Below are 24,295 nucleotides of genomic sequence, written 5' to 3'. Positions count from 1 at the left end.
TTTCGGCCAGTTGACGTTTTACGACCAAGCCGAAGTCTGTTATCTGTCTTAAGGAATGGGAACGGTCAGCTGTATGGGGGTTATTCCCTATCTTTATTCAAGAGCGTGGTATTTAAATTTGAGAGCATACTTTATGTATTTATTTCCCTCAAACCCTGTCCTCGCACTCAAATAGTGCCTGCTTGCACTTAGATTTGCTCTGATTCTGCTCAAACTGTACGCTTGCACTCAGATATATTGCTGCTTACAGATTTGTTCTGCTCTCAGATTTATTCTGTGCGCCCTCAAACTTTTGTGCAACAATCCTGTCAAAATCCCTCAACCAATAGGAGGCCAGCTGTCCTTGCGGGTGCGTTCGCTTTACTTATTACAGCGTCCCGTAAGGGCGGTTACTCTTTGGTTTATAAACTCCCGCCCTCCACGGCTTTATAACATAGCATACTGCACTTAGCAGATAGTTGGAATGATGTACCAGCATTCCCACTAAATTAAAGGTGAACTTTAACCTCAGTTCACATTTGTTCTTTGTATTTATTAACAAGTCAGAACAAGTCAGACGGCTGCTGCACAAAAGTCTATTTGGAGTTGCCGATAGCGTAGTTTAAAAAATATATATTTAAGATAGATAAATACGAATAAGTTAAATATGTGTGTTTGTTGGTGTAATACCTATTTCGGCCATAATAAGTGCACCACCACCCCATAGTCTAATTTACCTTGAAGATAGCATAATGTTTTTAGCTCTATCTCCAAAACATGGGGAAGACACATACTGAACAAAATAAAAGAAAGAAAAACTGAAACTTCTTCATCAGGCAAAACTCTTCCCCTTGTTTCACCACAGCTTTTCACAAAGACATTTAGAAAGAATATTCTGGCGTGTTTTTAACTCAAAAATACAGGATGAAACATTTTGGAATGACTTGATATCAAATGGATGGATCACATGAATTATTGTCTCTCTCTTACCTCTCTGGGCTTCTGTAGAGAGTTTATAGCTTGTGCATTTTGGTTCGGTATCACCCTTATGATACATAAATCTCGGTCCAGTGTGCGTTTAACCTTCTCCCTCCGGATCAGTAAAGGCAGCAAACAAAACAGAGAAGAAGACGAAGACGAAGAAGAAGACGACGAAGAAGACGAAGAAGAAAACAGAAGGAAAGGCAGGCTCCCATGATGCATTGCACTGCCAACGTATGCAAACCAGGAACATGGCTACCGGTGCTTAACAGCAGCAATCCATCGTTCCAAAACACTTATGAGGGTCTGACACAGTCTGTCACAGTGTCATATTTGCCGGTTCTCCGTCAGAGAGGAAAAGCCTTCGTAGAGTTTCCAGCTGAGGCTCAGAAAACACCGCTGTTCATCATCACAGACAGGTAACGGTCAGTTGCCTCGGTCCACAGCTAACGTTAGCATCGTCGCTAGTTTCCATATCAATCTATTAAAATGTAGCCTTTTGGTGTGATGTCATCATGACCAGGAATAAGACACCGTAACAGTGTTGTTATATTGTAGTTGTATGTTGTTAATATACACGAAGATTAACATCTCTAGTGTTTGCTAACGTAACGAGTATAGGAGCCTTGACACGACTGCAGTTATGTATGGAAATCTCTTATAGTATCATATCCAGAGGTGGAAGAAGTACTCCGATCTTGCACTAAAGTAAAAGGAGAAATACCAGAGTCTATGAATACTCTGTTGGACGCAAAAACCCTTCATTGCAAATATTACTCAAGTAAACGTACACAAGTATTAGCATCAAAATACCTAAAGTACCAACACAAAAAGTACTTGTTATGCAGATAAATTTTCTAGTAATATATATGTTTTTGATAATATGTATCACAATTTATTTTGTATGCTGCAGGATAGCAAGTGCATTTATTCCAGGTGTAACTAAAGTCTTATTTATAACCTCTAAATTGTAGTAGAGTAGAAGTACAAAGTGGAAAAAGATACGTACTAGTATCTGAAAATTGCACTTAATTACAGTACTTGAGTACATTTACTTTGTTACTTTACACCACTGGAGGCAAGTAACATTTCCTCTTAATGTTTTTCTCAAAGCGAGGCTGGTTGGAGAAATGTAATCCTACCAGTCGACTGTTTTATTTGCTAAATATTCTTCACCTGAATGTCTACATAGATTTGTAAAGAGTGCCTCACTGTGAACACATTACACCTGTATGAGATCATACATTTCATGTCCAACCTAATACAGTTGTGGTTTATACTACTGTTCCTGATTTTTCTTTTTATAGTAACAACAGTATCTTTAAACCTCGGTAGTACTGACTAACTTAGTTAGTAAAAGAATAAGGCGATCCTAATACCATTGTAGATTAAATATGTTTGGGTCATATTGGGTTTAGCAAAAACTGAGGGGAAAACCTTCCCCAACTCAATAACTTTCACTTGAAACATACCCATCGTATAAATGATAAGGCTGGCGTTATCTGCTGGTATTGTGATTAAAGTTACATAACAAATACCAATACCCCCAGTGCGTGTTCTCTAACCCTTTCTGACCTTATTGCTCTGGCTGTGGCTCTAAGTCCCAGGCCCATGCATTCTTACATAATATGTACATCTTTAAAATAAATATATTTTTGCTTCAAGAATTTACAGCAGAAGTACATTTTATGTATGATCTGCCTATATAAACCACAGTGCCAATTGTCTTTGCATGGAAGGGACGGCATACAGATGAACGTTGTGGCTCCCTGATGTGTTTTCATATTCTCTGGATGACTAAACACAGGTTTATAACACAAAGGAAACAATATATCATGCTTTGGCTCCTTATTTTTCTAAGTAGGACCCATTTATTGTTGGTCTTTGTCTTTTCATGAAATATTTTTGACATTACATAGCATCAGACTGTGTAGGATTTAAAGCAGTGAATGTGAAACTATCACAATCACGGCTGTCTGAATGTTCTGGTAATTGCTTTATTAATCATCAACTTTGTGTGTCCCAGTGCCACGGACAATAGAACACGTTGTGAAATTGATCTGAAATGTACAGCAATGTCTTTGTGGTGTACAAAAACAACATCTTGAATTAAAGCACAAGTGCTAATATATAATCATATATGACTTTCCTTTCATCCACATTAGTGACATGCGTTATCTGTGACCTCTAAAAGTTGCAGTAATACTCTGATGAATATTGAGATTACTTTCTGTATCATTCTGGGAAGGTCTTCTTGCAGCCTTTGCCCTATCTCTTGGCTGCAGCCTTCGAGCTGCTTTCATGCACCTGCCAGGCGAGGCGCAGTACACCTCAATCTAGCCTGCTGTCTTTGGAGCTGGGCCATGTTTATTTTAGATGACACCATCAAAGAAGTTTCCCTCACTACTTTGAAACAGAGATTTAAAGTTCAAATTCAGAAATGACAACCGACCTCATTAAATAATAGAAAATGTAACACTTATATTAAAGGAGAATTTTCTGTTGAGGAGACAATAAAAAACAAATCTGTGATCTCAGTATTTGAAATAGTGCTCTGGTGTTGATACGGTTGTTTTAAAATTATAGGCAATTATTAGATTGTTACCTTAAAATTGTGTTTAGGAGTATTCATTTACAGGAGTATTTAGTGTCTTTTGATCAAGCTTAAACAAATGTTCCAAAGATCCTTTATCTTTCTCTTTCAGTGAGGTTCAACATGGCGAGTCCAAGGACCAGACGAGTTCTGAAGGAAGTGAGAACCCAAGAAGAGAATAATGTAAGTTCAATCAGGAGAGACGTGATGTATGAAATACATGTTTATTACCGGGACACATAATATGAAGGAATAGTGATTGACAGATTATAACAAGTGAATGAAATGATGTTTGGCGATTAGGCCCCGGTTTGCAGGATGATCATTCAGGAGGGGAAAAAAACGCTCCGATTAACCCCCCCCGGGGTCTAGACACTGGTGGTGGTGGTGGTGATAAGTAGTTCGGTCCGGTCTGAAGGGAGAAGGTTTTAGCTTGGCCCTGTATGAGGAGACAGGAGGTGGAGGAGGGTTGGGCGTTGACACCTGAAATGACAACTGACAGAGAGGGAAGAGCAGATTTAAAGGGGTTAGCGGGTGCGATGATAGGTTGTGAGAAATGGTGGGAAATGATTGGCTAGCTGGGGAGTAACGCCCCCGATCACTTATTGAAAGAGGAGAGAGTATTGAAATGACGTGTAACAGCCAGAGGATATTGGTCTTCCTTATTGAACTTGCGCTGAGCTTCATTTAGTTACTCATGTGGCTAGTTTTCATTTCTTATTCAGAATAGTTTCACCTCTCTGGCATCTTATAATTCAGGTAGCAGGTGTTTGGGAGTCTTGCAAAGAAGCACCTTTCCACGATCAACGTTCTCCGCTCTCATCCATGTTCAGATAATCAATCAATCAATCAACCAATCAATCAATCAATCAATCAATCAATCAATCAATCAATCAATCAATCAATCAATCAATCAATCAATGTTTATTTATATAGCCCAATATCACAAATGTTACATTTGTCTCAGTGGTCTTCAGTGTGTACAGAATATCAGTATGACAATACGACACCCTCTGTCCTTAGACCCTCACATCGTACAAGGAAAAACTTCCGAAGAAAACCCACAGTTTAAAGGGAAAATGGGAGAAACCTCAGGGAGAGCAACAGAGGAGGGATCCCTCTCCCAGGACGGACAGACGTGCAATAGATGCCGTGTGTAAATTGAAAAGATAATACATTTGCAACATAGGTAGTCCAAATGTTTGGAAATGCATGTGTGTATAATAGGAAGATGAATCCACGAGGATATCCATCCAGGACCGATGATCCAGGACCGCAGCCACGACTCGCGATCCAGGGCTCGCGATCCAGGACACAGGACCGCAGGATGATCCATGACTCCGGATCCCGGCGTATATAGACACCAAAAAGAAAGAAATTTGGGGAAGCTGGGTTAATCGGAACATGAGAGTACACAGGTACAGACAGAGAGAAGGAAGAAGTAAGATGTCCCCCGACAAACTATATCAGCAAAACTAGGGGCTGAATCTAATCAGCCCTAACTATAAGATTTATCAAAAAGGAAGGTCTTAAGCGCACTCTTAAAAACGGATAGGGTGTCTGCCGCCCGAACACAAACTGGAAGCTGATTCCACAAATGTGGAGCTTGATAAGAAAAGGCTCTGGCTCCCATTGTACTTTTAGAGACTCTAGGAACAACCAACAACCCTGCATTCTTGGAACGCAATGCCCTAGTAGGACAGTAGGGTATAATGAGTTCTTTAAGGTAAGATGGCGCCTGCCCATTAAGGGCTTTGTAGGCGAGAAGAAGAATTTTAAATTCTATCCTGTGTTCTATAGGGAGCCAGTGTAAGGCAGCCAGAACAGGAGTAATGTGGTCCCTTTTCCTAACTCTGGTTATTACACGAGCTGCAGCATTTTGAATCAGCTGAAGCGACTTGACTGACTTCTTGGTACTCCCTGATAATAAAGAGTTACAATAATCCAGCCTAGAAGTAACAAATGCATGGACTAGTTTCTCTGCATCGTTTTGAGGCAAGATATGACTGATTTTTGCAATGTTACGTAGATGGAAGTAGGCGGTCCTTGAAATTGATTTTATGTGGGCGTTAAAGGATAAATCCTGATCAAATATAACACCAAGATTCCTTACAGTCTCACTGGAGGCCAAATTAATGCCATCCATAGTTAGTATATCTTTAGATAATTTGTTTCGTAGATTCTTCGGGCCAAGTACAATAACTTCAGTTTTGGTCGTGTTTAACATCAAAAAGTTTAAGGTCATCCACGTTTTTAAGTCCTTAAGGCAGTCTTGAATTTTATTTAGATGATTAATTTCATCAGGCTTGATTGATAAATATAGTTGAGTATCATCCGCATAACAATGAAAGTTTGCCTAATGGAAGCATATATAATGTGAACAAAATAGGTCCGAGCACTGAGCCCTGTGGCACTCCATGGCTAACTTTGGTTTGCGTGGAAGATTCATCGTTAACACGTACAAACTGAGAGCGTTCAGAAAGATAGGATCTAAACCAGCCTAAAGCAGTTCCCTGTATGCCAACTAAGTGCTCTAGTCTTTGCAATAGGATATCATGGTCGATAGTATCAAATGCAGCACTGAGATCGAGCAAAACAAGAATAGAGACAAGTCCCCTGTCTGAGGCTATTGGAATGTCATTTGTGACTTTAACCAGAGCTGTCTCTGTGCTATGATGTGTTCTAAAGCCAGACTGAAAATCTTCAAATAAATCATTGTTTTTTAAGTAATCACACAACTGTTTTGCGACTGCTTTCTCAAGAATCTTTGAGAGGAACGGAAGATTAGAAATAGGTCTATAGTTGGCTAAAACCTCTGGATCGAGGTTGTGCTTTTTAAGAAGCGGTTTTATCACTGCTACTTTGAATGATTGTGGAACATAGCCTGATAATAAAGACATATTCATAATATTTAATAAAGAAGTGCTAATTAATGGAAAAACTTCCTTCAACAGCTTAGTTGGAATTGGGTCTAACATGCACGTTGATGGTTTAGAAGAGAGAATCATTGAATTGAATTGTTCAAGGTTTATGGCCGAAAAGCATTCTAGTTTACTATCTAGTGTAATAGTAGAACTTAAGTTTCCGGGAGCTGTTGATAACACTATACTGGTCAAAGGCAAGAGGTCATTCATTTTGTTTCTAAGAGTAACAATTTTATCGTTAAAAAAGCACATAAAATCATTACTACTGAGAGCTATGGGAATAGAAGGCTCAATCGAGCTGTGGCTCTCTGTCAGCCTGGCTACAGTGCTGAAAAGAAATCTTGCATTATTCTTATTCTCATCTATTAATGAAGAGTAGTAGGCTGCTCTCGCTTTACGCAGTGCTTTCTTATATTCATTGAGAGTAATATGCCAAATTAAACGAGATTCTTCAAGTTTAGTGGAACGCCATATCCTTTCAAGTTGTCTCGACTTTTGCTTTATTTTGCGGGTTTCGGCATTATGCCATGGAGCTAATCTATGTTGTTTTATTTTCTTCTTTTTCAAAGGAGCAACAGAGTCTAATTTTATTCGCAGTGCATCTATAGCACTATCAACAACATGATCAATTTGGGGTGGTGTACATTTTGTATAAGTTTCCTCCCCTACATGCAGACATGCTATCGAGTTAAGTATTGGTGGAATCTCTTCCTTAAATGTGGCTATAGCACTAACAGATAGGTTTCTGCTGCAAGAGCTTTTGACTAATGCTTTGTAGTCTCGTAATAGTACTTCAAAAGTTAGAAATGGTCGGATAAAGCAGGATTATGCGGTTCGACTAATAGTTGCTCAATTTCAATACCATAAGTCAGAACAAGGTCGAGAGTGTGATTATAGCAGTGGGTTGGTTTATTTACACTCTGACAGAAACTAACATAATCTAATATAGAGTTAAATGCAACAGTCAGGCTATTTAAATGCTCATTTTAGACGGGAGTTTCACTGCCAGTGAACATCTTGTTGGCCTGCATCTCGGGCAATAACACCAGACAAATACGTCTACTAAACCTAAAAATAAACTATATAAATAAGTAAACATATTTTTGTTCTGTTCTGTTTAACTGACAAAGAAAAAAAACATTTCTTTTATTTTTATTTATTTTGTATTTAGCCTCAAGGCCTGGACATTCTATACAATAAAATGGTTACTGTGGGATTACTGTTATCATTTTATAATGGGTTATTTAACTGACAAAGTCGGGAACATGCACAGCAGTTTTAACAGCTTGTAACCAAATGATTAGCATAAATAGGTTATATACATGCCCTGAAACAGATCAAGTGTGATTCCTACAAATATTTCATTATAGTTGTCATTATATTAGTAGTTTATCTTGAACCAAAATGCAAAGATCAGATATCTGATATCATATCATCCTGTGGTTGGATCATTTGCTTTAACACCAGTTTGCTTGGCAGACAAGGACCCATGTTTTCTTTTAAATGTAGGCTCAGGCAACATTATCTTTTGTGAATGCATTTTTTTAGTTTTTTCTGAGCAGATGTTAAAATTCATTCACTGTGCTTTGTTTTTTTTCAGCTATGTTATGAGTGTGGGGGTTTTAACCCTCAATGGGTTAGTGTGACTTATGGGATCTGGATTTGTCTTGAGTGCTCTGGCAAGCACAGGGGCCTGGGAGTACATCTGAGGTAAGACAAGTGATTTGTATTATGGTTTTGATAATAGTGGAGTTCTTGCTAGGTCTGATAATGATCTCTTCTGTCTTATCTGCAGTTTCGTGCGCTCTGTCACCATGGACAAGTGGAAAGATATTGAGCTTGAGAAGATGAAAGTGGGAGGAAATGGGGAATTCCGCAAATTTCTCGAGCTCCAAGATGATTATGATCCCACCTGGAATTTACAGGAGAAATACAACAGCAAACCTGCTGCACTCTTTAGAGACAAGGTGAGGTGTGCACCACTTCGACCAGTTCCACAGAGTTTAACCAACACATTTTTCTCAACGCTGATGGTAGACTAGCATCGCCACCAGTTCTTTTTTTATTATCTATTTGTTTGATATGTTCACTGTGTACACCAACTGGAGGATGCTTGCTCTTTACCAAGCACACCAGAAAAGTGAACAAAGCATTTTTAAGTGACCAAATTAAGAGGTCTCATTAACTGACACACTGTGAAAGGGTTACATTACTAAAAGTTAAACACATTGGTATTGACCTCGATCACGGTCATCTGTATTATTCTAAATGGGACCATCATTTACAAAATGAACCTCATAGTATATGTACACGATTCAAAACGAGCTATTGAGACCATAAACTCTCATTGACTGAAGATGTGCAAACTGAGGAATGGCCCCCTGCTGGCTATAAGAAAGAATGCAAGTGTAAAGCACTTCAGTGTTTTTACGTATCACGTTCAGACCCTGAGGTTGCTTGTTTGTAGGAACTTGATTTTAAATGTACACACTCTGTATGACAGGTTGCAACCATAGCAGAGGGTAAGGAGTGGTCCATTGAGACGTCCTCGGCCAGAAACTGGACATCTCCTCAACCCAATGCCGGCCTTTCATCCTCTCATCGGTAAGAGTGATGGATTTTTTCTTTTACACGCTCTCACTACAGGACAGGTTTTAAAGCAGTGATTTTATGTTTCACACAGCTCTGGAGGACCGGGACAAAGCTCAGCGAAACCCGGCGACAAAGCTTTTGAAGACTGGCTGAGTGATGATGTTAACTCATATCAGAGGTGAGAGCCTTCACTTCATTATTACATTACATTGCATTTAGCTGACGCTTTTATCCAAAGCGACGTACAATAAGTGCGTTCGACCAACAAAATACAAACTTGAAGAAAACAGAATCATATAAGTACATCAGGTTTCATCGAGCAAAAACATTTCAAGTGCTACTCAACTGGCTTTAGATAAGCCAGTCCTTTATTAGTATATAAGTGCTTTGTTAATAGTTCTATCGCTCGAAGTGGAGTCGAAAGAGGTGAGTTTTCAGTCTGCGCCGGAAGGTGTGTAAGCTATCTGCTGTCCTGATGTCAATAGGCGCATTCACACTGCGGTACTTTTCCCACAAAGGTTCATGCGAACTCTTTAGTTCGCATGAACTAAGTACAGATCACGTTCACACCGGAAAAAGTCCCTGGGGGTGGATTAGGCAAATGAAGCCGCTGACGTCACTTCTTCTTCTGCTTTGGGTTTACTGGCAGGCCGCAAACCACTTCACGGCGTATACTGCCGCCCGAAGTCCCCGGAGTTGGGGACTGGCTTCAGTAGAAGCTGCTGGGACTCCCAGCAGCTTCTACTGAAGCCTTCCGAGTAAATCGCCAGAACGCCGACACCTCCTCATCTCCACCGCTCCCATGTTTTATTTTGTGTTGCCATAAGTTAGTCTCTCTGCGTTTCTGCGCTGGGCTAATGCTAATAATGCTAATGCGAGGATAATAAAATGGCGGCTTCACAAAACTTTTTGGGAGTTTTACGGGGCGTGGTTTGCAATCCGCCCAGCCAATCAGAAATGTTCTCACAAAAGAGCCACTCGAAAGTCCCTGCTCTCTAGCAGGGACTTTTGAGGGGGTAAAAAGGTTCGCATGAACAAATTTTAGTACCGGCTCTTTTTGGTGTGAACGCGATCATGAACTAAGTTCGCATGAACCTTTGTGTACCGCAGTGTGAATGCGCCTAATGGGGAGCTCATTCCACCATTTTGGAGCCAGGATAGCAAACCCACGTGTTTTTGCTGATGGGAACTTGGGTCCCCTTCGCAGCGAAGGTGCAGCGAGCCGTTTGGTTGATGCAGAGCGGAGTGCACGCGCTGGGGTGTACAGTTTAACCATGTCCTGTATGTAGGAAGGGCCAGATCCATTCGCAGCATGGTACGCAAGTACCATTGTCTTGAAGTGGATTCTAGCAGTTACCGGAAGCCAGCGGAGGAGTGGCGTGGTGTGGGAGAATTTAGGAAGGTTGAAGACCAGACGAGCCGCTGCATTCTGGATGAGCTGCAGAGGTCGGATGGCACATGCAGGTAGACCAGCCAGGAGGGAGTTGCAGTAGTCTAGGCGTGAGCTGACGAGAGCCTGGACCAGAACCTGCGTGGCTTTCTGGGTCAGCTGGGGACGTATCTTCCTGATGTTGTAAAGCGTGTACCTGCAGCAGCGGGTTGTAGCAGCGATGTTTGCTGTGAAGGACAGGTTGTTATTTAGGATCACACCCAGATTCCTTGCAGTCTGAGTCGGGGAAACAACAGAAGTGCCGATGTTGATTGTTAGGTCAAGAGTGGGACAATCTTTTCCCGGAAGGAAAAGCAGTTCAGTCTCGTCAAGGTTGAGCTTGAGATGATGAGCAGACATCCACTGAGAGATGTCAGCTAGACAAGCAGAGATGCGTGCGACGACCTGGGTCTCTGAGCGGGGAAAGGACAGAATTAATTGGGTGTCGTCAGCGTAGCAGTGGTATGATAAACCATGCGGGCTAATGACAGATCCGAGCGAATTTGTGTACAAGGAGAAGAGGAGGTGACCAAGAACAGAGCCCTGAGAGACCCCTGTAGTTAATTGACAAGGGTCGGATTCCGACCCTCTCCAAGTAACCCTGTAGGTGCGGTCTTTGAGGTATGAGGTGATGAGGGAAAGTGCAGAGCCTGAAACTCCAAGTTCTTGGAGAGTGCGAAGGAGGATCTGATGATTCACCATGTCGAATGCAGCAGACAGGTCCAAAAGGATGATGACAGAGGAGAGGGATGCTGCTTTGGCAGTGTGCAGTTCCTCAGTGACAGCAAGGAGGGCAGTTTCTGTGGAGTGGCCTGCCTTGAAACCAGACTGGTGCGGATCCAGAAGGTTGTTCTGATGGAGATAACAGGAGAGTTGTTTAAAGACAGCGCGTTCAAGTGTTTTAGACAGGAACGGGAGGAGAGAGACAGGCCTGTAGTTCATAACATCAGACGGGTTGAGAGTGGGTTTCTTTAGGAGAGGGTCTACTCTTGCCTCCTTGAGACTGTTTGGAAAGTGACCAGAAGTTAGAGAAGTGTTGATGAAGTGGGTGAGAAACGGTAGAATATCAGGAGCGATAGTCTGAAGGAGGTTTGAAGGGATAGGGTCCAGAGGACAGGTGGTAGGGCGGGCAGAGGTAATGAGGGTAAGAACCTCACTTGGAGAGAGAGGGGGAAAGGAGGTCAGTGTGTGGGTGAACGGAGGGTCTGGTGACCCAGCGGTGAGTAGAGGTGAGTCAGAAAAAGAAGAGCGAATATCAACCTTTTTTTCCAAGTGGTTAACAAAGTCGCTTGACAGAAGGGAGGAGGGGGAAGGGGCTTTGGGGGGGGTCCAGGAGGGAGGAGAAGATGGAAAAGTTGATTGGGATTGGAATAGGAAGATTGGATCTTATCTTGAAAGAAAGTGCTTTTTGCCTGAGAGATCGAAGCAGAGAAAGAGGAGAGCCTGATAGGTTAGGAGGTCATCATGGTGTTTGGATTTCCACCGTTTCCGCTCTGCTGCCCGAAGGACGGTTCTATTAGCACGCAGTGCGTCATTTAGCCAGGGAGCAGGAGGAGACTGACGAGCCTGCCGAGATGTGAGAGGACAGAGAGAGTCCAGAGAGGAAGAGAGAGTAGAGAGGAGAGTTTCTGCAGCAGAGTTTGGAGGCAGGAGTTGGAACGAGTCAGAGGAAGGGAGGGCTGAGAGCACCGATGAGGCAAAGGTAGAGGGGGAGAGGGAATGAAGGTTACAGCGGACGGGTGCAGGATGAGAAGAGATTAGTTCGTTATGTTTGGAAAGGGGTAGAGAGAATGAAATGAAGAAGTAATCGGATGTGTGGAGCGGGTTTACAGAGAGGTTAGAAGTAGTGCAGTTCCTTGAGAATATGAGATCAAGGACATTGCCAGCTTTATGAGTTGGTGGGGACGGAGACAGTGAGAAAGCAAAGGCGGTTAACAGAGATGTTAGTTCGTCTATCTTCCCTGTCTGGAGGTTGAAGTCTCCGAGAAGTACAGCGGGAGGGCCAGTTTCAGGGATGAGTGAGAGGAGATTATCTAATTCCTCCAAGAAGTCTCCTAAGGCGCCTGGTGGACGGTAGAGAACAACAATGGTTAATTGTATAGGATGGGTTACTGTGACGGCATGGAATTCAAAGGTGGAAGGAGTGAAGTTAGGTAGCTTGAAGAGGGAAAAGCTCCATTTGGGAGAGAGCAGGAAACCAGTGCCACCTCCTCTGCCAGTGGGTCTGGGTGTATGGGAGAAGGAATATGCTGTGGAGAGAGCTGCTGGGGTGGATGTGTTGGATGGAGTAATCCACGTCTCAGTGAAAGCAAGGAAATCCAGGGTCTGCAGGGAAGTGTAGCCAGAGATGAAGTCAGCCTGAGGAACAGCTGACTGGCAGTTCCACAGGCCGCCTGAAACTAGATGTTGGATGTCAGTGGAGCATGTGGGATAGACGAGAGCAGGCCGGTTGTATCGATTACGAGATACACGGGGCCAGTGATAATTGCGAGAAGACACATGAACAGGAATGGAGAAAATACACATGATTATAGCATGAGGGGCTAAACAATTAAATAAAACACCAGCGATACTTCGCTCAATCAAAATAGGATTTGCCTCCCTCGTGACTCCAGCAGGACTCTATTGTCTTTGTCAGTCTTCGTCTGTCTGACGCTGACGCTCCAGGAAAGTGCTACCTAAAAATGGACACCTGATTGCTGAGTTCTCACAGCTGTGGTGCCACACCCCTTTAATTAGTTAACTCTCTGCAGCTGGTGGCCCTCAAAAGGAAATCTAGACTGGCTCCCTCCTGAGTTGCTATTGTGTCTTTTCAGTGGCCCAATGGTTTTACAATTACATTAAACCCTAAGTTATAAAGTTATGAGTTTAACCCTTAATACAGTTACACCTACTCAATAAAGCTCTTAGTATTCTACAAATGTTTAAATCAAAGTTAACCCTAGCAGTCAGTTAGTTCAGTTTTAAGGTTTCAGTCAAATTACTTGTCCCAAGTTTCTGCCTGACGGTTTTGAGATTTAAAATCACAATTTCAGTCAGATCAACTACAGAGCATTTATACAGAGTACACACACTGAAACAGAGAAGTCTAAAGACAGAATGTTACTCACACAATTCTAGAAGTCACCAGTTGTTATCCTGTTAAAATCGAGTTGCACACTATTATAATGTTGTTTGATTTCAATTATCTGTTTTTTAAATATATATTCGTATTCCTCTCAGCGGAGGGGGCTACAGTGGCAACCAAGAGAATCGGTATGTTGGCTTTGGCAACACCGTGACCCCAGAGAAGAAGGAGGATGACTTCATCAACAATGCCATGACTTCTATTTATTCAGTGAGTCATGCTGTATATCTTTTGTCAGATTTTTCCTGCCTTGTATTTTTCCCTCTATGGAAATGTGTTTATTCTTTTGCAGGGTTGGAGCAGTTTCGCTGTTGGAGCTAGCAAGATTGCTACTATCGCTAAAGATAATGTGAGTAGAGTCAAGCAATAAATACTGTTTTGTTTTTATGCTGTAATGAATTGATGTCAGAATAAATCAATTCACATATCTGTCTTTTCCCCCTCTTACAGACATCTAAACTGGCAAACCAAGCAACCTTAAAGGTAAGATGAATAAAAGCATGGGTTACCTGTTACCAGTACTGCTAATAAAGTTTTCCTCTGACCTTTTCTCTCTGTTTTGAGTAATATCTTTAGCTTTTGTAAATCTCTAACCCTATAATGTACATTTTAAACCTGCAATAACTGTGTTACTACTTCAATATCTCTTTGCCTTCTCTGGATGTAGTTAAAGGGCTATAAACAGGGTTCGTACGGTCATTGAAAACCTGGAAAAGTCATGGAAATTCAAAATGCAAATTCCAGGCCCTGGAAAAGTTATGGAAAACGATGTTTTTCCCAAAGTTTTGGAAAAGTCATGGAAATGTAACTAAAGTTGCGTCAAATATAATTTACATTTTATCTAATCACTCAGATCTTGTACTTGAGTAAAAGTAGAAGTACTCAGGTCTTGTACTTGAGTAAAAGTAGAAGTACTCAGGTCTTGTACTTGAGTAAAAGTAGAAGTACTCAGATCTTGTACTTGAGTAAAAGTAGAAGTACTCTGATCTTGTAGTAAAAGTAGAAGTACTCAGATCTTGTACTTGAGTAAAAGTAGAAGTACCAGAGTGTATGAATACTCTGTTACAGTAAAAGTCCTGCATTCAAAATGTTACTCAAGTAAAAGTACAAAAGTATTATCATCAAAATATAGTGAAAGTAGCGACAGTAAAAGTAGTCGTTGTGCAGATTGGTCCATTTCAGAATAATATATATGATATGTTTTATAATGATTGATCATGAAAGTGTTCTCAAAGCTGGTAAAGGTGCAGCTAGTTTAAATGACTTTGTATTCTGCAGGGTAGCTGGTGGATTTACTCCAGGTGGAACTAAAGTCTGATTTAACACTTGATTATATTTCACATCATTCATCCACATCTGTGAAGTAACTAAAGGTATTAAATACATGTAGTGGAGGAAAAGTACACCATGTACCTCTGAACTGTAGAGGAGTAGAAGTACACCATGTAACTCTGAACTGTAGTGGAGTAGAAGTACACCATGTACCTCTGAACTGTAGAGGAGTAGAAGTACACCATGTACCTCTGAACTGTAGTGGAGTAGAAGTACACCATGTACCTCTGAACTGTAGAGGAGTAGAAGTACACCATGTACCTCTGAACAGGGTTTCCGTTAGCCGGTAATTACCGGTTTTTAGCTGGTACAATTTATTAAAAAACGGTAAATTCCATGTACAAACCACAGACTGTCTATGTCATGGCGAATACAGTCGCTGCTTTATTTATGTCTGTATGATGTTGTTGTGTGGACGGAGCAGCTACAGGTTAGTTTAGCCTGATGAATCCGATTCAGAAAACACGCATTTTAAAAGCTTTTCGCCTGCCGTCTTGTCTGCAGACTTGTCAAAGCGTTAATTCATTGTTTTTACTAACTGTTATCAGTATGTAGTTACTTCGGCATCACTTTGAAACGTGTATTACAATTAATTACGGTCAAATATGTTCATTTTGTTGTAGGATTTACTTACATGGAGATACACCCCGTCCCCTCTCCAGCGCCTCTTGTTTGAATGACAGCATTGACAGGAGCAAACACAGCTGACAGCCGCGGTGAAACTCGAGCGATTAGAGCGATGCGAATATTGGGTGGTCTACCATAGTATTTACATGGAGATAAGCCCCTTAAAAACCATGAGTTAATAAAGCATTAATTCTGTATTTACTCCTGTCATTCAAACAAGACGCTGGAAAGGGGGCGGGCCGTATCTCCATGTAAATCCTATCGGAATCGGATCCATCAGGCTAAACTAACCTGTAGCAGCTCTGTCCACACTCACAACAACATCATACAGACATAAATAAAGCAGCGACTGTATTCACCATGACATAGACAGTCTGTGGTTTGTACATGTTTAACTTTTGTCCAGTTTCTGAACAGATATGAGGAGCTGTGAGCTCTGAGTGTGTGCTAACAGCTAACGGCTGATGTGTTGGGCTAATCACGAAGCGTCATTTATTGACTGGCAGCAAAAACAACCAATCACAGCAGTGCTTCTCTGGCTGGCTCTGTCCAATCACAAACAAGAAGTGTTCTCCCTAAAGGAATACCCTTTCCGTCCAATGTGAAATGCTGTGGTGTTTTCTGAAATGCTGTGGTGTTTTCTGAAATGCTGTGGCGTTTTCTGAAATGCTGTGGCGTTTTCTGAAATACTGCGGCGTTTTGTGAAATGCTGTAGTGTTTTGTGAAATGCTGTGGTGTTTTGTGAAATGCTGTGGTGTTTTGTGAAATGCTGTGGTGTTTTGTGAAATGCTGTGGTGTTTTCTGAAATGCTGTGGTGTCTTGCACTTCAGGGCCACCGTAATATCTGCTCATAGTCCGGTAATAACCTGCTAACGGAAACTCTGCTACACAACTCTTATTATTATTATTATTGAAACATGACCGGTAAGTTTCAAATTTGTCCGGTAAAATAAATTCTGCCCGGACATTTGACCGGCGAGAAAAAATCCTAGCGGAAACCCTGCCTCTGAACTGTAGAGGAGTAGAAGTACAAAGTAGCAAAACATTGAAATACTTAAATAAAGTACAAGTATCTCAAAATTGCACCCTTTATAGTACTTGTTGAGTTTATGAACTTAGTTACTTTACACCAGTGGCTATAAAGATAGAAAGACTCAGCCTTGCACAGAGGCATGACAATACATTTTCAAAATGCTCAACAGTGCTGCCAGAATTATAAACTGACTGCTACACAATTAAAATAAATGCTTTTATATATTTCTATTAGATGTGACTCTTTGGCGTTTCTGTTATTATTGACACTGCTGCTTTCAGGGGGTCAGGGGTCTGGTCCTTGCCACCTTTTTCATACCTGATGACTTTGCCTCCCTGACTACAGTTGCTTTAGCGTGTAGAAGCTAGTAAGCCTACTATTTTATTTGTTTTGATAGGCACAACATGTTTCATATGCAGATCTTATTTTCCTGTTCCATGTTCAAATTTTTTTTTGGTCATGGAAAATGAGGTAAAGGTCATTGAGAAGTCATTGAAAATCACTGGTGAAAAAGTGTATGAACCCTGTATAAAGCACCCCCAGAACCGGTAAAGCAGATAATAGGTGCATGGCGCTTATTCCGCATCATGTTTTTTTTCAGCAAACACATTACCCACTTTCTTTAATTTTGTTAGTTTGTCAGTGTTGATTGAATATTTTGCAAAATTATGATTTTGACATGCTTCTGCTTGAATATACTGTGTTTTTCTTGGTGCCTGTACTTTGAGTTAATGGATAACCTGTGAAAGACAGAGGGATAGTGATTGCCTTTACCCCTAATATGGATATGTTTTTTCCATAAACTCTTTTGGTAGTGGCTATTCAATTCATGCATGAGTTTTGTGTTGACTGCTTATGTGCCTTAGAGGTGTAATGGTATGTAAATACAATTACGGTTGGTATTTATTACAATGAATGCATTGCAACATTTGGCAGGGTTAAAAGGGGATGGTAGCTCTACTTTTCTATATTTTTCGTATACATAAAGAAACAAGAATAACCAACATAACATATGTTTTATATAACCTTTATGCAGCATGTTGCTCTGCAGAACTTAGGAGGTCGAGTAAACAACAGAGATTTTGGTAGTTACAATTTAAAGCTTTGAGTGTTTCACCAGACTACACAGAAAAGATATGCGCTCTACACTGATGATGCATATTCCTTTGAACCATTACACCCTCTAGTGCTTGTTCAGTGTCATGTTGAATGGGAATGATCAGTCACTTCATGCTACTGCAGAACAAGCAGCTCAGTGTCTTGCTCTACTGTGAATGTTAAACTCTGTTTCATTCAAGTGCATTTTCCTCTCTGACTTCCAACTAGGCTACAGAGTTAGGACAGACATTAAATGAGAATGTTATCAAACCCACACAAGAAAAGGTAACATTGATGTTAGAAGTTGTTGATTTGGTGGTGGGCTTTAGTGCTTTAGAGACAAAACGGCTTCAGATGTGAATGTGCTATTTTCTACACTGCTTGTCTGTGCCAGTTTATCTGCTTTGTGCCAGCTGAAATTAAAAGACAAAAACTGCAGTTTAAAAATAACACTCTTTTTATTTCTCCAAGTTAGTGATTCATTAATGGGATTTGCAGAAAGCTGTGAACTGTGTATATGGGAACGGATGTGAGTCAATGTGGATTTTTCCACACAGTGACTGGACCACGCTCAAAAGTAAATTAAACCCTTTTTTTATGAGCCAAAGTCTTTGTCATTTCAAGGCAGTCGGTTTTTGGGATTTGAAGTATTGCAAGGTTAATTTACTGAATATATTATAACCACTAATGTGTTTTTTGATGATCAGAAACATGAGCCTTTACACTAAACATGCAAATTGGTTTTACAAAGATGTTAACCAAATGTAATTTCCATTTCACCAGGAAAGGCTACCAAATGAAACAAATCTTAATTTGATATACATTTTGCACTTGAAGTCGAGCTTGGCCGAAGTCTTGCTCCAAGGCTTTTACAATTATTCTTCTATAAAGTTTGGTACACATTAAAAGACACAATCTGGAGCTCTTCAATTGACAATCAATTGCTTACTGGCTTTGCAAAATGTCCTGTTGCATCACAATACTGTACTGAATATGTCTCACTCCCTGAGGATCATGGTGAGTTATATCCAAAATACTTCTCTAACCCAGTCAAGAGAGCAGCTCCTGGATCAGTCTTTTAATATGATATTAGTTTTGTTAAGCTTTAAGAAAACAAAATCCAGGAAGTGGGTTTCTATCTTGGTTTAATTGATGAAAAGTGGGATAGCCATTGACGGAGGTTGAGTTTTAAACTAAATGTTTTTGTCTTCTAATGTACAGTTGGCATTAATGGTTTGAGGTATCAATAGTCTGCTCCTCTGTAAGAATGCTTTTAGTCTCTGGTTTCAGTTGCTTAACTTTGGCCTTATTTCCTCTTGGGAAGAATCACTTGTTGTTGGACTCAAACTAAATGTTGTTTTCTCATATTGATTATTAACAAAACCAATCCTTTTTTCACAATGGAAAACCAAACTGCTGCTAGCTACATGTACCTTAGACAAACATGTATGAATGGACATTTTTGACATTATAAGTTTTTAATAAACATTTGACTCATTCAGGTAAAAGATGGCAAATTGCTAGATGAAATGACACTCGGCATCACCGGGCTGGCAAACAAGGTAGGGGGGGCAGACCTCTGCCACGCCGTACAGACGCAAAACCAGTCTCTTGATTCAGGAACAGCAGCTTTAATCCAACAGTTAAAATACTTGGGGGTCTTAGGGCAGATAACCAAAAACTGCAGAGGTCCTAGCCCTCCAAGGAGACTGGTTTTGCTATGATGATGAATATTTCTAACTCACTGTTACCTCTTGTTTTTCTTGCTGCCATTTTTAATTCGGTGGTGAGTACTTTGTGGTCAACTAATCCAATGTAAAGTGTTAGAAATATCTATTTTCAGTTTATTATTACCACCTCAAACTGTTGTTACAAAAACTAGAAATGTTTATGTATTTGTGCTAATTAGTTTCCTTTTTATTATCACTTCTATGATTGCTAGTTTTTACTTTTGTATTACATTTTTGTTAAGATGTTTTTCTTTTTAACACAATCTGTAAAAACACTTCAAGTAACAACTGCGTCAAAGTATTATTAGCTTAACTGTTTCTGTTCTTTAGGTCCAGGGAGCTGGTTCCAAATTGACTAATCTCTTCGTGGGAAAAACGGAGGATGGGTAATGACAACAACTTGATACAATTCTAAATCTCCCACATCCAACATGTTTTGTACTGCGTGACTTGATGCAAAGCAACATTAAACATGTTTTGCTTGTCTTCAGGTCTACTGGAGAGAGCTACCAGAACATGGATGCCACTGAGGGATATCAGGGCAGTTCTACCCAGCCTGTCGCAAAGGACTTCTGGGAAACCTTTGGAAGCAGCAACTCCTTAAAGGCCAAGAAATCCCCCAGCAATGACAGCTGGACCAACGTAGATAATTCTGCAAAGAAGAGCTCTGACAGTTGGGACAATTGGGGCTCAGAGGGAGCGTCCAACAACAAACACAGCACAGAGGAGAGCTGGGAAGCCTGGGACAACAACTGGGAGAACGCAGAGGGTAAGACGAAGAAGAGTCCCACAAAACCTGCCGAGGAGACCTGGGATAATGCAGACTGGTAGTGACCTCACAAACGTACATCTCCCCTCCTTCAACCCCACTCTGGTATTTTCCCAGTTTCCCCCTCTCTGTTCATCTCACCGGCACCTTTAGGGAAAAAGCAGAGTAAATGTACCTGTAAATCCATTCAAAAATATATTTATTATAAACCCAGGAAACAATTAATGAGGCCCGGGGCGACGTTGAGCTCATCATGAGAGTAAGATTCTTAAAAAAATACAACTTTACAGACCTATAGTCATGTATTGTAAAGTACCGTCCACAAAAGGAATTACAAATAAATCAGTCTACATATGATCATCATTTTCTGCCTGGACTCCCTAAAGATATGACTTCCTATCCCCCTGGTGAATAATCCAGTGTTCATAGTGTATGGATTCACCAGATAAAGAAACAGTGCGTGGCAGAGAAAATCCTTGTAAATGTAAATCCTTGTAAATACAGTATGATTGACTAAACACTCATGGCATGATTTTATGGTTGTTTAATCAAATGTGATGTCTTCTACCCCTGGACCGTTTGCACATTTGTTGTGCATTATTGAATTAACGGCGATATAATAAATAAAAGTAACGAATAACCAATTTGATCTCTAAGCCAATCCGAGTGGATATGTAAAATGAAAATGTTATCTAATTTGTAATGACCTGGAGCTTAATTACCATTTTTATTATAAACACTTCTGGGGTTAAAATGTGCAAATAGTCGATGGGTTTGAAAGCAGAGGGCTGCTGATACGTTATCATGTTATTGAGACCAGAATATAGACAAGATGCCCAAAAGTTGAATTTGTTGGGTCCTACACAAATAGAGTTTATAAATAATTGCCCCTTTCCAATTGTAAGATGGTTAAGTTTATTTTGGTTAAAACATGAATTGTGTCACATTGGTGTCAGACTTAAAACTGTTCTTGCTCAATATGGATGTTTGAAGTATAACATAAATAACCTGCTTCAACTAATGTTGGTAAGCCGATACAAATTGTGATTTTACTTTCTTGCTGTCTGTTATTAACAACAATTCATTGCAAAATACTATTTTAAGCACATCCGCAACATCATTGTAGGTTGTTTTTTGTTATGCAACTCCTCCAGAGATATTTATTAAGTAGTACTGTAATTTATACCACAACATTGAGCAAGTAATCACATGTTCTTTTTTTGACCATGAAGCTGGCTGATGCTATTTAAATAAAAACGTTCAAATTAATGTTCACACAGTCGGGACAGACCTATTAAAAATCCAGCTGATGCACAGTGAATAATGTCTCATAATGAAACCCATTTGTTGGACATTTTAATAAATCATTTTTCGAAATGTTTTCAAGATGTGAAAAAAAATTCAGAACAATTTGGGTTTAAAGACTATATATACAGTTTATTGTAGATAATAACATGCAAAAGTCTCTCATTGCAGGTTAATATTCTGTATTGACCGTATGGGAGTGTGTAGGTTGTGTTTAAATAACAGGACGGAGACTGTGTTAACGTTACCTGCATGGTGTTGCCTGTGAGCCTGTGACTTGTGACCTCAGCTGAACCGACTGCTCTTTGTAAATGTCATCTCATATGAAGCAACTCTGTGTGATCAGTTATCTGCATCTGTTGTAATGCAGCTCCTTGGTTATTATGTATCGTGAGGATTTGTTGTCTCCACACTTGTACTAACATCTCAATTCTGGAGTAATGTTAATGAAGCTCATTACACGCTTGATGTCATTGCTCTTCTTCTGATGAATTCATTTAGTCCCTGAAATGGCAGCTGCACACACACATTGTTCATAGTAGATGCAAGTGGGAATGTAATCGGTGTGAAACTTGGTATTTAACAAGTCTCTGGTGTCAAACGAGCTGTCGAGGTTTAGAACTTGGACAGCTTTGCAGAACCCACTTCCCTATGTGGCCTTTAATCCCGTATAACATAAGGTGTTGCAACTTTATTACATAGTCTAATTTGCCTGTATGTGTAATAACCTAACCTAGTCTTTATAATGATGCAAACCACTAAATAGTGTCATCTATTCTCATTTAAATACACTTCTACCAATGCCATCTGCAGAGCTGGTCTATATTTGTCAATTTGATAGACATTTTACAACTACAGATGATATCACTGTATGTAATCAACGGACAGTAATTAGTTATGAACTGCTCATAAAGTGCAATAAAGCTGCTGGATTGTTTTATTATTAGGGCGTTATAAGATATTGCTGTTACTCTATAGGAGAAACCTATTGGGCCTCATGATTCGTAGAAATAATATATAATTAACACCGGTTTTAACGGGTGAATGATTATTCCTGGAACGTTTTCCATGCCCATTTCCTACCTCTAAGACGTCTTCAGTTTACAGCCGAGTTTAGTAAAGTGAACATGCTTTGTTTCTAAACTTTTTAGCATTGTGTTGATGTACATCTTATCGCTTTGCTGTGGTTCATTTTGTCGTGTGTGTTGAGGCAAAGCTTCACAGGTCGGTCTACATGTTGGTGTGTTCTCAGTGACATGTTGTGATGTTAAAAAAAAAAAAAAAAAAGATCACTTCAGCAACATTTGTGCCGCTGAACCTTCATGTATGGTCGTGTGTTTAAAAACCTTGAACAGCTGTGATTGCTTCATGTTGATACTGATGCCAGTTTTCTTGTGTGTCTGATGCAGTGAGGTGTACGTGTCAGAAAATGACCATCAAATATGTATTATTACCCTCAGCCTTTCCTAAACCATTGAGCTTTATTTCAGTTATTTTCTTGTTTTTCATTTTAATAATACAATGGCATGACAACACATAAACTGCCAGGACATGGATGAAAGACCTTGTGCTGTGATATCTCAAGCTTTCAAAAATGGACATATTTGAACAGCCACTTGTCTGAAATCTGTAACAGAGCTTATAGTTCTGAAGTACCATCATTATTTTATTGGTGATTGTTTGGGTTATTGGTACACTTGATCTACAGATAAACTGCAGAATGTGTTATTGACTGTAATGCATCCAGATGGTGTTGATAAAAGGTGATGTTAATTCAATTCAAGCTCATTCTAAACTTAACTTTCCAGAGCAGCAGTTTGACTCAGCTTCTGTTCATTTTTGGTTGGGTATGTCCATGTTTGTTGATGAAACTATCATGTCAGAAATACTATTTTTGATGTCATGCATGAGTTGTAACGTGGAGCTAAATACATTCAGCTGTTGTTTGATTTTCAAAAGTGGTTTCCTCAGTGAATTTACGTGCAGTCGTCTGCTGGCCCCTTCGAGTTTCACCAGCAGCCATCCCATGAAGTGAGCCACTGTTACCTATTCAGTTGAGGCTGTGGATATTATTCCTGTACACATGTTTTCTGTGTTCAATAAAGATGTATTGTGCCGTGAATGCCATCATCCGTCTGTGTGGTGCAGATTCTAATCTTTTGCTGTCTTGATACACAACATGGTCATGTCATGTGGGTTAAACATGAAGTAAGTACGTTTACATGAGTAACACAAATCTGCCCTTGTTTTTCAGAATTAATGACAACGGACAGTTTTACTTGCATGAAATAAAGCATTTGAGCAGATTTCTTTCTCTTTGTCATGTCAATATTTTGATCTGTACGATCTACAGGCAAGGGAAAGAGAAATGAACGGGCATATCTCGCAAAGGCTCTGAAATTCAATATGCATCTCGAGGAGGTTTTTGTGTTATGCTCCTGTAATAACAGAGGTTTTCATTTGTGTAACTATTATTTAAGCAAAACTAACCAGGCCATAATCTATAAGAACATGGACCTCATACTTTACACACCTTTTTGTATTGATTCTCTCAGCTATAGGTTGTCTTGGTTTGTGTTTGGATGGTACAACCAATTGTACAAATGTGATAGCATAAGAGAAAAAGGAAAACTTATATCATACATTAATAGCCATGTTCTTTGTGTAGTGAGATGTCTAATTGAGACTGGCACACATAACCCTGTCAAAGAGTAATAAGTCAAATATAGCCTACAGATTGATGTGATGTATTATCATCGCTGTATATCGGTCTTGT

The 24,295-nt window shown here is 40.1% G+C and overlaps 1 protein-coding gene across 3 annotated transcripts; it reads left to right on the top strand.

Moving 5' to 3' along the window:
• The first annotated feature begins 1,047 nt into the window (after nucleotides 1-1,047).
• Nucleotides 1,048-23,831, top strand: arfgap1 (ADP-ribosylation factor GTPase activating protein 1). Of its 3 annotated transcripts, XM_034082237.2 has the most exons (13): nucleotides 1,048-1,379; nucleotides 3,666-3,736; nucleotides 8,078-8,187; nucleotides 8,273-8,444; nucleotides 8,981-9,081; nucleotides 9,161-9,247; nucleotides 13,721-13,835; nucleotides 13,918-13,974; nucleotides 14,076-14,108; nucleotides 17,944-18,000; nucleotides 19,218-19,277; nucleotides 19,776-19,831; nucleotides 19,937-23,831. In XM_034082237.2, exons 2-13 carry the CDS (start codon nucleotides 3,677-3,679, stop codon nucleotides 20,274-20,276), a joined length of 1,248 nt encoding a protein of 415 aa, XP_033938128.1. In that variant the 5' UTR covers nucleotides 1,048-1,379; nucleotides 3,666-3,676; the 3' UTR covers nucleotides 20,277-23,831. The 3 variants fall into 3 exon arrangements, with proteins under 3 accessions (XP_033938128.1, XP_033938129.1, XP_033938130.1); XM_034082238.2 differs by lacking the exon at nucleotides 17,944-18,000; XM_034082239.2 differs by lacking the exons at nucleotides 17,944-18,000; nucleotides 19,218-19,277 and having other exon boundaries at nucleotides 1,049-1,379; nucleotides 19,782-19,831.
• The last annotated feature ends 464 nt before the right edge of the window (nucleotides 23,832-24,295 follow it).

This window comes from Pseudochaenichthys georgianus, chromosome 5, assembly GCF_902827115.2.
Source record: "Pseudochaenichthys georgianus chromosome 5, fPseGeo1.2, whole genome shotgun sequence".
NCBI classification, from domain to species: Eukaryota; Metazoa; Chordata; class Actinopteri; order Perciformes; family Channichthyidae; genus Pseudochaenichthys; species Pseudochaenichthys georgianus.
The sequence above is the reverse complement of the archived record's forward strand: the minus strand, read 5'-3'. Positions and strand labels throughout refer to the sequence as shown.